The sequence below is a fragment of the Dermacentor variabilis genome, chromosome 5, assembly GCF_050947875.1.
Source record: "Dermacentor variabilis isolate Ectoservices chromosome 5, ASM5094787v1, whole genome shotgun sequence".
NCBI classification, from domain to species: domain Eukaryota; kingdom Metazoa; phylum Arthropoda; class Arachnida; order Ixodida; family Ixodidae; genus Dermacentor; species Dermacentor variabilis.
The window spans coordinates 163,434,320-163,446,513 of NC_134572.1; the positions used below are offsets into that span (position 1 = coordinate 163,434,320).

The 12,194-nt window shown below is 46.0% G+C and overlaps 1 protein-coding gene across 1 annotated transcript in view; it reads left to right on the forward strand.

Moving 5' to 3' along the window:
• The first annotated feature begins 244 nt into the window (after positions 1–244).
• Positions 245–12,194, forward strand: part of LOC142583302 (uncharacterized) — a 60,811-nt gene continuing 48,861 nt past the window's right edge. The window contains exon 1 of the mRNA XM_075693718.1: positions 245–667. Coding sequence (XP_075549833.1) covers positions 427–667 — 241 coding nt within the window. The 5' untranslated portion in view covers positions 245–426. The remainder of the gene's footprint in view (positions 668–12,194) is intronic.

The following is a 12,194-nucleotide window of genomic DNA, read 5'->3' on the forward strand; positions in this document are numbered from 1 at the left end:
CCTTCTCTTTCTTTCTTTTTTTGCTCGCGTCTTTGTACGCGTGTAGGCGTTTTTAAACGAACCCGGTAGAGTGGATGGAAAAGCGAGCTTGCGAGACTGCGGGACCAGCCCACGGGTCGGCTTCGAGCGGGCCGGCCAAGTGCACCTGGCAGGGTAGGCAGGGCGTGACACGCCACCGCGAGATGCTTCCCAGCGCGCCGCCGCCGACGTCAGTGGCGCGCGGTCGGGGAGGGCGGTGCCTCGGCTGAAGAAGGCGGTCCGCTGCCGGGGAACGGCCCCGGTTTCGCGCGTCTACCGCGGGCCGCCGCCGCAGAAGCGGCGTAGGCCAGACGGCGTGGTGGTGGCCCCTGCAGTGCGAGCGAGCGAGTGAGCGAGGCCTCGCCAGTTTGGCAGTTTTGAGCCCAGCGTAAACCGGCGTCGTTGGCCATGCGAGGAATGGAGCCGTTGCCGTTGAGCCGCGCGCCCCCGCCGCCGCCCCCGAAGCACCACCGCGGGCTCGGCTTCTCGATCGAGGCGCTGATGAGTTCGCCCGCCGTGCCGGCGACGCCGGCGAGCCTGCTTTGCATGTGGCCCGCCGAGTGGATGATGCGCGCCGCCCTGCAACCGCCGCACGGATTCTTTCCCGCGGCCGCGCCCCGGTGCGAGCCCAGGAGCGAGCCGGCAACAGGTAAGGCGTTCGACTGTGCGTGGCGAACGAGTCGTGCGCTGCATAGAGCGTCGCCCGTAATGGACTGGCGCAAGCCGTGTGCGGAAAACGCGTGTTTTCGCGAGTGTCGTCCGCGATTGACCCTTGCCGGTGTGAACGCCTCTTTCTGACCGCTGCGTCATTATCGTTAGTGGCGGGACGCCCGAGCCCACTGCCAGTAAGGAAACGCTCTAACGCGTTCCTAGAAGCTTTTCGAATCCGGCTCCAGGTGCTTAAGGTGAAGAACTTATTTGTACATATGTTTTAAACCTGGTATGCTTGTTGATACCTGCTACGCTTGTTGGCAAGAGAGATGTATTTCAGGAGAAAAAAAAAGAAAACACGGATTTGCGCACCCTTCGATAGAGAAATGCAATCTCTTGTGCACTGTACGAAAAAAAAACAAGAGCGAGAGAGAGAGAGAGAGAGATAATGGATACTAAAAAGCGCCATCATAAGAAAGGATTTCACATTTACGTGTTTATCCAGTCTTCGCGAGGATCGGCTTGTATGCAACTCTTTATCTATTGCAGTTTCGAAATAACAAGACATATGAGAAATTTTCAATGTAAGCTGTTCTCCGCAGACTTCAGGTTTCGCCTAATTTAGTGCTTCCTTGCTGTCACACATGCAACCGAAACCACCTGGATAAAGGGCCACCTCTCCCATACGAACAATTCGCCGCAAGGCATATAAGAAATACAAGCGCGCCAATGTGCAAAGTGCAAGAATCACAGTATATTGTCTCTGACAGCTCGTCTCTCACCCTATAGCGGTAGTTCTTTGGTACATACGGTTTCATGAACTGACGTTTGTTCGGTATGTTCAATAGGTTACATGGTTCGACAAGTAAGCGAGATGATATCATGCAAGAACCATTCAAAAGTGACTTTAAAGCCGAATACCTTTGATACCGGTGCTCATTATTCGCATTATTATTATTATTATTATTATTATTATTATTATTATTATTATTATTATTGATGCCAGCTATTGCTGGAGTATCTGGATGGATTTTATATTTTTGGCATTGCTTGTGACATGCCAAAACATCGCATTCATGAGTCAGTTTGCACGGAATCACAGTTTGCTCACGAGAGCGAGGAGAAGCTGGTAAAGAAGAAAGGAAAGACAGGGAGAGTCAACGAAACGCACGTCCGGATTGCTGTCTTGTATACGGATGGGAGGGGGAAATAAGGGATGGAACAACATACAAAGGAGAAGGGGAGGGAGGTAGGTATAGTAGCAATGCGAACACGTGTGGTTCTTCATCACGCCTACGATTTGTCGCCGAATCCAGTCGATTTTATAAACCGTAGCCCGTGTCGCTTTCGTATATAAGCGTGCGAAGCATGGGGCCACAGTCCCTATGAGAATCTTTGTGGCTGAAAGCGGCGTATTATCTAGTCTTTTTAACTTAATAAATCACATCGCGCTCCATGTCATCACAATCATAAAAAACACAACGCGTGTTCGATTGTCTCTTTACAGTTACATGAGCAGTTTGGTCTGGAAAGGACTTCAATAACCAACAGTTTGGTCAAATATGTCGCTGTCCATTCGTGAAGGCAATGTACAGGCCCTCACATACAGTTCTTACGAGAAAGAATAAGAAAGTGCACTTATATCGCGCATGTGGAATTATATATTAAGCGAAACTTCAGAGACGCTTAAATTAAATGTCATACAACTACAATATTGTCCATTTTAGTCCTGTACAACGTGTGATCTCATGCTATGTTTATGCACAGCAGTTCGCATCAAAGGTTTAGCAAGTTTAGCCCCATACTTAAAGGAAACAGCGCGATATTTTCGGCATGTACTTCAATCTATATACATCGGTTACGCAGGGATGGAAAAGTGACGTTTTGAAAGGACTGATCGAGAGACCTCGTTTAGAGGAAATATTAAGCCTCGTAACGCATGATATGCGTACCGTCGTCCTTTCATTTCTTGATAATTTTCACAGTGGTGAGGCCTCTTTTAAGCCTTTAAGTTAATCTCGCTGGTGGACTCGCATGACATATACTGCCACCAAGTCGAATTCTCGGGCTCCAAGCTTTAAGCTGTCAGCTCCTATACATTTGAGGGTTGCTGCTCAGAGGCGTCTGAAGCGTGCCTGGTCGTGTGTGACGATGGTGGGGGTTGGGATGGGTCATTTCCACTGGATGCCGCAGCTACCATGTCCGACCGCTCGGGGGTGGGCTACCGCCCGCTCCAGCCATATCCGTAAATGTAATTCCTTCACCTGTGATTCGTGCTCATTCGGCGCGGCAGTTGCCACCCATAAAAAAGCAGTTCTTTCCTATTTGGACTGTGATGTGCAACACAAAAACACTTATTTACTTTATACGCATAAAGTTCTGCTACAGACACCTAACGCTATAATGGGTTTGGTTGTATCGTTCGAACTCTAGGAACAAAACCTCGTTGCTCCATTTATGATCCAGTGTAGTGAAATATAAAAAAAAATTATTTATTCCTCATGGTCATTTCGTCTCGCGTTACAAACCCCGTCGTGCATGTCTAGCCGGCTTCACAGTCACTTAACCTGTAATCCCCCATACTGGGTCGTACGCTGTCTTTCAATTCATCTGCATGCGCTTCCTCGTGTTATCCGCCTTCGGCACAACCCTCCCGGCGAAATGGCTTCACTTCCCGATCTAGTGGCTTTTCGGCTAGTGCAGCGGCAGCATATATCTCCCAAATATGTATAATAATTGCCGCTGATTTCTACTTCTGTTGTAGACGCGTCAGTTGTGTCATTTTTTTATCTATCTAATGTAATGATGGCTGCCTATTTCTTGTTTTTCAGTGTATTCATCGCTGATCTATGTTCTATAATTAGCAGACGTATATTTTAATGTGTTTATAAGTTGCTGTATTGCTTTCCTGCTTTAAAATCGCTCTGTGTAACCCCCTCCCCCCCCCCCTTACTCAGTGCTCCCTCCGCGGGGCCTCTAAGGTACTGTGAACAAACAAACAAATACATTGCATGGTATTATAAGCGAACATGCGGGCTCTCTTACAATATTCCAAACGAAGATAAGATTATCTCTGTGCAGTATGCAAGGTATATGGAACTCGCCGCGGTTCCTTAGTGGCTATGGTGCTGGGCTGCTAAGCACGAGATCCCGGGATCGAATCCCAGCCACGGCGACCGCATTTCCATGAGAGCGAAAATACCTGTGCACTTAGATTTAGCTGCACGTTAGAGAACCGCAGGTGGTCCAGATTTCCCCAGTCCCTCCCTACGGTGTGTCTCATAATCAGATGTGGTTCTGGCACGTAAAAACCCTTAATTTATCTTAATTTAATTTTTAGGGTGTGTGAATTATTTAGTAATAGGTAAGCTTAATTCTTTCGGGCTGTATATCAGGCTACATGCACACATATTGAATGAAATCTGTATTGAGGTTAAACTGAATAGTAGATTTAGATTAGCAACAGCGCAAGCTAGCTCACCCGTTACTGGCGTGCGACACGCAATTTCATTCAGTTTTGCGGCCAGAACATTTCAAGCACAGCCACCGCCGACACATTTCCGAACTGGCCTGTCGACATCATCCTCGATGCAAAACACTTCTAAGCTTTACAACGAAAGTGATAGATTATTTAACCCGGCGCATTCGCCAACGTGCTTAATTTATGGCTTTACTAACTACATATTTCAAAGAGATAAAAATTCAATAGTTTTTTTTCGTGCGTGACAAACAAGCAAACAATCCTGTGTTTTTTAACGAAGTATAACTTGCAAGCACTTGCACAGATGTAGTGGATTTGACGAGATAGAAGGCCCAATATACACGTGAGTATTATTTCTTAGTTCTTCATAAGAGACCGAACAATTATCAAGAGGTTAAGTATAACTTGCAGATGATATCTACGCTCCGTGGATGCGCTGACCAAGTGGTACACTTAAAGTACAATATGAAAGAAACAGTATAAAACAGAAAGAACCCTGTGTAAACGGCCACTCAAAGAGAGGTTCGCGTCAAAGCATGGCTAGTCTTCGTGCATCAGAGGCGTATAAGGACAAGAGATTGGCACGAAAGCATGCAAAAGTTATTCAATGTAACACACTCCTTCAGAAATGCTACTGCTAGTTTTTAGGCGCACACGAATACTCTGCAGGGGTATGCGAGTACTTTAATATATTAATACGAATCGAATAACCTTTGTTTCTTTAATAATTGCTTCTTTAATAGCGCGTTTCATTCGTTTTCTTTACTTTTCTTCTATATTTCTGTATAATAAAGTGAAGCTTTCGTTGCGAACTGTCTTGGAATTACCTGACTGTGCAAGGCTGCTGGCTGGGTGCTGCTGTACTACAGAAAAGCTCATATCTTGGGTCACTATGAGTAATGCGTATCCGAAAGTTTAGACCGTCGGGCTGCTGTGCTTAAAGGACAGGGTTCAGAAGTAACAGTGGGAACAACGTGCGTCACTGGGTGTAAGTAAAAGGAAGAAAATGAATTACGTGCCTGAGGCGAGGCTTGAATCTCGGTCCCCCAGCACACCAGTCCGATGGTCTAACCATGAGGCCGCAATCCCCCCCCCCTCCTTTTTTTCTCTCTCTCTATTACATAGAGGACCACAGATGAGAATAACAGAAGCATAAATTGAAAAACATTGCGTCGAACACAAAATATCTAAAAAAAAATCACGTGAGCATACGTGTGCGCTCAGCATCGCCATTCAATTTTGCGGTTGCTACTGAGCAGCATAGACATTACGTAAGGCTGCAGACACCCGGAAAAAAGGTTCCAGCAGATTTTGGGCTTTCAGCATGCATATACTACATCCTGCTTCGCCAGAGGCCACGCAAACCGATGGGGCGCAATCCTATCGTATGGGAGGCCGGCGAAATTTCTAAATGGCCAGCTGCAGATAACGAACTGTATAACCAATCACACGGATACACACGTCTGCCGTGCCCAACGCCAACTCGCTCTTTGAGATAATCGCAGCGCGTTGATGATTGCGATGATTATAATTTCCATACTATAGCACGTACCCCCAACGGAGGATTGGTCAAGAAGTGGGGGGTACATGTCGTGACAAATGCCAACTTGCCCTTCGCGACGATCGCCACGTCTTCTTGATGATGGCGATTTCGGAACTATATGGCACGGGCGCGCAACGAATGGTTGGCCAACAGGTGGGTGGTACATTTAAAATAAAGACGAAGAAATGAATAAATACGAGGCATTATAAGAGCTGACACATTGCGTAGCGTGGCTGCGCGAGAGCACATGTTCCCGCGCGAGATTACGCCAAAGGCGCAGGAATGAAATGGACCAGTTTGTAGCATTTCATTAACCACTTCACATAAGCTTCGCTTCAAATAGATTCCAAAATGTGCGTTGGATCTGCATATTCTTTTTTTCCTGTCGGTGACTTAACAGCATAGGTGGTAAGAATAATTCTAGTGCTTACGGCATTAAACATTAAAAGAGAAAGAAAAGAAAGATAGAAACAATGAAATTGGAGAGCAGAAGAACGCCCTCAAATTGACATTTATAATCCGTCTTTTGTTTTTGTTTTCTGAGCCAGTAGCGATGACCAGAAGTTTCAGACATGATGGGAGAAAAACCACTTTATGTTTGAGGCTCCTGAAACGGTATTTTGCAGTTGTTTACCACATCGTTCATGTTTTTTTTTTCCTGAAGCTCTGTGTAGATTTTAAGATCATGCGAATCAAGGGAAATATTCCGTACTGAACATCAGTATGGGGGGGGGGGGGGGTGCGTTATTAAAACAAAATCATCGCTACTCAATAAAATATTTGGAGCCAAAATGCTCCAAACAACCCCAGTCGATGGGGTCCGAAAACTTCATTATTTGATCCTCCTAATATTTACGTATTGAATGGTTTTCTGATCGGGAAAAGAAAGCTCTGTTGTGTAAGTTTCAGATGCGCTTATTTCGTCAAGCTTTTCAAGCGTGTTACAATGCCGCCGAAAAACTTGTTGACAGCGGAGTAATAAATGACACCTATATGAAGCGTGTAAGTCAGTGTAGCTATCACCACTGTTAAACTGCCTTCTTCGATCAAAGCACGAGAGGCAGCTCACGGGAGATACAGAAAAAAAATATACAGAGGCCAGCGCTTCCTGCTGCTATAAACTCATTTACTGCGACAGCAGTTACTAATAGGATACATTAACCGCGTGAGTGCCGGACGAGAACACCGAAAACGACAGGAACATCGCAGCTTATATTTTTTCTTTTTGCTTCTTGTTACCTTATACTCTTTTCCAGATCCACCTGAAGTGTAGCATAAAGACATATCAAATACAAGAATAAACGTAATCAAACACAACGGAACCATAAAATAAGCGCGACATGTTGACTTGATCGTTCCATGAAGGTGTAGCCCGTATATTATAGTCTATTTCCACAGGTTTCTGGGGAACTGTGCAACAGTTGAACAACATAAGTGATAAACACTGCCGAACAAGGAATGTCGCTGAAGCCGACGTTTCGACAGAGGGACTTTTCTTCGTCGAGGCAGCAACTGCCCTGACGGAGACATTTCCCCTTGTGGTAACGCTGGCTTCGGCGACATTGCTTGTTTTAGGGCGAACCACTTCAAGCCTCCATCTTTCTGTGGACCGCGCTTTCTTTAATGAGTGAACATGAGCAGTCTCAAAGTGGAAATAAGGGTATGCGTGTGAAATGTGGAAATACGGCCACGTGGTATATATATATATATATATATATATATATATATATATATATATATATATATATATATATATATATATATATATATATATATATGCACACACACACACACACACGTTGACTTTCTTATCTTTTTCGGGTGAGCGATTTTCGCTGACAGCTTTCACATGCGTTTGCGGCAGCGCGATATCCGTCGCAGCGATGCGCAAGGTTGCCTCCTGCTCACGAAGTATCCATGCCTGCATTGTTAAATAAAAACAACGTGGAAACAAGTCAAATATTCGAATTTTCATATTTTTATTCGGTAATAGAATAGGTACGCCATTTTTAACGTTTAAAAGCGTTGAGGCTTTACGATAGCTTGCAGATACGGTGAGTGAGGCGCTGCACAACACCGCAAGTATGAGCGTGCGGCATGGCGTGCGGTGTCGGTGGGGTGGTTCCACGGAGGAAGGAAACTCAGGAGAGGCCCTGACGTCACTCTTTGTGAAGCTCAAGTGAAGCCGGAAGTTGGCGTTGCTCATGGCATTGCTCCGCCTATTGGGCCAGCTCTCCTCTCTTGTTTACATTTCTCGCGAAACCACGCCGCGCTGCGCGCAACCGGGCTGCTCGGACGCGCGCGCTCCGCAGCAATACTAAACAACCGTTAGCACGTTAGCATGATTCCGCGAAAGAGGGCAAAATTTCCCGCGGATATTCCTTCGTCCGTTGCCATTGCCGTGGCTCGGTACATTGCGTACACCGTTGCATGCGCGTTAATTTCATGAACTTTAGTTCCTCCTGTCCCATCTGGCCACAGCAACATCCGCTAGAGCACGGTCCAGATAACGCAGCGCAACAAAACACGGAGACCAACACAAACCTGCCCGCACAGCGCCTTTGCCACGGTACGAAACCTGCGGAGCAACACGTGTGAGCGCACAGGCACAGAACAATAACAAAGCCGCCATTGTGGCCCGAAAGGCGTGGCCGCTACAGCAAAGAAATGAAAAAAAAAAACAGCAGAAAAAATGAGAACCTTCTACGTCATTTCCTCCACACTTTTCTCCTAGCGCGCGGAGGGGGTAGGGCCTCTCCTCAGTTTCCTTCCTCCATGGGTGGTTCCGTTTAGTACACTCTAGTTTCGCTGTTGCCATGGGAGCCGCAACTTTTTTCCCTGGATGAGTATTTGCTTTTGCAGAAGAACAAACTACTGTTGAGTGTGCATGTATATAAGCAGCTGGCGCAATTTGTAGCGAGGAAGAGGATGACGACGGCGGCGATGAAGTGAGTACGTGCCTTATATATGTTGAAGCGGCGTCCTTCTCCCGACCTTGATAGCGTGCAGCTTCTCCTTTCAAACGAATTGTGTAAGCGGAAGAAAAGAAAAATATTCATGCAGCTCCCAAGCCGCAAACGCTTGTGGGTACGCCCAAACATAGCTAGAACTGATGCGCGACATTGCTCCACAGCGCTACCAACCCGCGGTAAAACGCACATTGCCCCTCCCACATCGCGCCGATCGCTGCGACTGAGCGACGGCGCGACCAACTTGTTGGAATCCAGTCGCGGAGAGCCCACGATGTCGCGGCGGTCGCTGAGCGACGGAATTTGCGGTGTCGCTGACTGAAAATCGCTCCATGTGAAACAGCCTTAACAAGTGTTATCGCTCAGCGCGGGACGCGCCCGAATGTATCGGAAGTTTCTCGAATGTTATCGATGGTTCTGCTGTCACCATAGTTTGTGTAATCTCATTGCACGTGCGACGCGAATTCTGTAGAGGTATCTGGAAGACACGCGGGCAACACCGATTACTCTGGAAGCTTCGATGACTCGTGTATAAAAGCTGACTCGCTTGACCGGCAGATCAGATCTTCGACGATCGCCGACTGCGTACGCCGCTGTCGTTGTTCCTTAAGTGTAGCCTATTTTTGAGGGCGCAGGTTCGTCCAATAAAATAAAGGAGAGTTCCTTCGGAGACATGCCGTCAGCGGTGGCGACCATAGGTTGACGGGTGATACGTAGCAACTAGTCGTTAATTCACAAAATTGCTCCGATTACCTTTTAAGAGCTTAGTTTACGGGGGGGCTCACCGTAATTGGGAAATTGAAGCGAGCTCTCTGTACAAGCCAAATATAAACTTTTGAATATGGAGAAACATTGATTACCCGCAGAACAGTGGCACCACGAAATTTAGCTACATCGGAGCGCGGAAAACGGAAACGGGGGAGCTGCGACGAGCGCAATTACCGCGCGCTCCTCAAGGCAACGTTCTCGTGACGTCACCGATCCGATGGACAGCCAGCGCACTGCGACAGCGAAGGAGCACGGACGCGCATCGCATCGATAGGCTGGCATCGTTTCACTATAACAGCTCATAAAGTTTCGCGACCAGCAGCAAACACGCTTGCAACACGGTGGTGCACCGATGTGCACAAGCTCGCAGGTTCTCGTAATTCCACGTTTTTATGTAAAAAGAATTTTAACAATGAGATTTTCCGCAAAATGAGCAATTTATACGTGAGCCATGGCGCACGTTGCTCTTATTCGAAAATGTAAGAAGAGACGGCCGGCATACTGAATGCGCCTGACATTTATTGGAGCTAAGCGTTCTTTGCGAACTCTCCCGATGACCGTGACGGCTGGGTGCATCTCTCTTATAGCTGATTCTTCTTTAGCAATGCTGATTTCATTGTTATAATATAGACATTCCTGAGCCATGTTCGAACCCTAGCATCATTATTAATAAATGAGCACAATATTGATGCAGAACATATTTAATCGAACTACTTTAAGCGTACTAAAACGTGTACCAGAGGCTTGAGTAACTCTATTTATCTTTGTGCAGTGGCGGTTTTGTTGTCTTTCATTTTTTAATTTCAGCTACTTTTGACTTGTTTTCCATTGAACAGGCTGTACTCGTGATATGACCAAAATAATAAATAATTCTTTACTGATAACATTTGTTGTAGTTTTCTTTGAGCGGTTTTTTCGTTTCCGCGCCCATGTTTCTCTCATAAGTGTCGAAAACTGCCTTCTAAATGAAAAACGAAAGGAATGTGTTGTCTTTGGGACCATATCCTAGCAGAGCTAAGCTTACAGAGCTGCCCCGTGGCTTTTATCTCATTGATGTAATCAATGGGGCACTTGTCATGCAAGCAAGGCACTTGTCATTCCCGCCTATTGACCGAATATATGTGTCCAGCAACGTCGAAGACGGAAAGGCAGCATACAACGTCATCCCTGTTGCTTTTTCATATCATGGTTTTGTGAGAACCAAAATTTTGTGTACAAAGCAGCCAAATGTCCCATCACGTACCAGTAAGAAGTGGAAACTCGACGACAGCCTGCTACACGATGAAGGCATTATTCTGCCAAAATTTAGGCTAAAATCTAAGATGTCGCAAAGAACGAAACAGTCCCGGCTGTGAAATGGGAAAATGGATAGAAAATGGAAAAAATTGAAGTTACTGGTTTTACGCCATGGAAAAATGGAAGTTCCCCTTTGTCATCTGTTCCTTTCTCTACAGTGCACTTTATATTACACGCTACATTATGATATTTCCATACATGGCTTTTAAGTGATATCATTTGATCCGTGTTAAATATAAGTAAGCCATGTATATAGCAAGACGATTGTCGTCCTTTCACAACAGGAGTGACCTAATGATGTCATTGTAATGGAAGTGCTGCTTGTAAACAATACAAGCTCCGCAAACATAATTGGCAAGCAAAAACCACTTACTACCTCTGCTATATATAGTCGTATATGAATGAACCAGCGCCTTTGGCTAGTAAACGCGACTGCCTGTGCCGTTACTACCTGCGGTTACAAGGATCTTAGCAAACTTCGTGACAAGACGTCACTACACCTTCTAACTAATAAATTGGAAGACCTTGTTTTCAAAAACCGTGTTTACTGAAATTATGAAGGGAACAGAAATTTGCAGTTTACTTTAAATCATTTATTGAGTGCTCGGCCAGTAATTTCGCCTGTCGCATTCGCTAGCGCTGGTTTGAAGCCACCAGTGCATTGAAGTGCAGAGACTGTATTTTTCGCTGTGTAACTGTGCGCCTCTTTGTCCTGTTTCGGGTAACTCCCGAAGGAATTTAGTGCAGCAGGGTACTAACAGAAACCCACCCGTCAGTGCGCCAATGTGAGTCACCCCGCATTTAATTCAGCATTTAGTTTGCTTAAATTCAAGAGCATTCCATTTTTTCTATGCCCCGTTCCTAACTCCGCATTTAAAAAGCCTTATTGCGGGGTAAAATATCCAGAGTGTTTCATTCACATTTTCTGAAGATGATGCAGAATACAATTAAGCCGGAAATACGTAGCGGCTTCCTGTATTATTGATCAACATCATCGAGACCTTCCCAGCGATTCCCATTTACCACTGCATTTTCCTGTTACCCACACACCTGCAAGTTAACTAACTAATCAAGCTACCACCCAGATGTCCGGCGTCCACGACGTCATGCTTTCACTTCCCCTTGGCACCCGTTCTGTTGTATATCTATAGTACCCCACCGGTTGCCTCATCTATACAGTATCACCTGGATAAGTATACGCTCCTTCTTCTACTTAGCATATGTGTATATGCACTAGGCACTTGTTGTCTTCGTTATCATCTAATACACCAGCGCTGGTAGCGTTCGCCAACTGTGTCATTTTCTTTTCAAGGTTGAACGCAAGCTGCGCCGTTCAAGACTCTATAGAACGCTCCCGTTCGCAATTCTGTATTAATATATCCCCCGTCTAACATAGTGAGCAAGGCTTGAATTAGTGCAGAAGCGGCGCGTATACAGCCCCTGCAACGGCCTGTGTGGGGCGCACTCA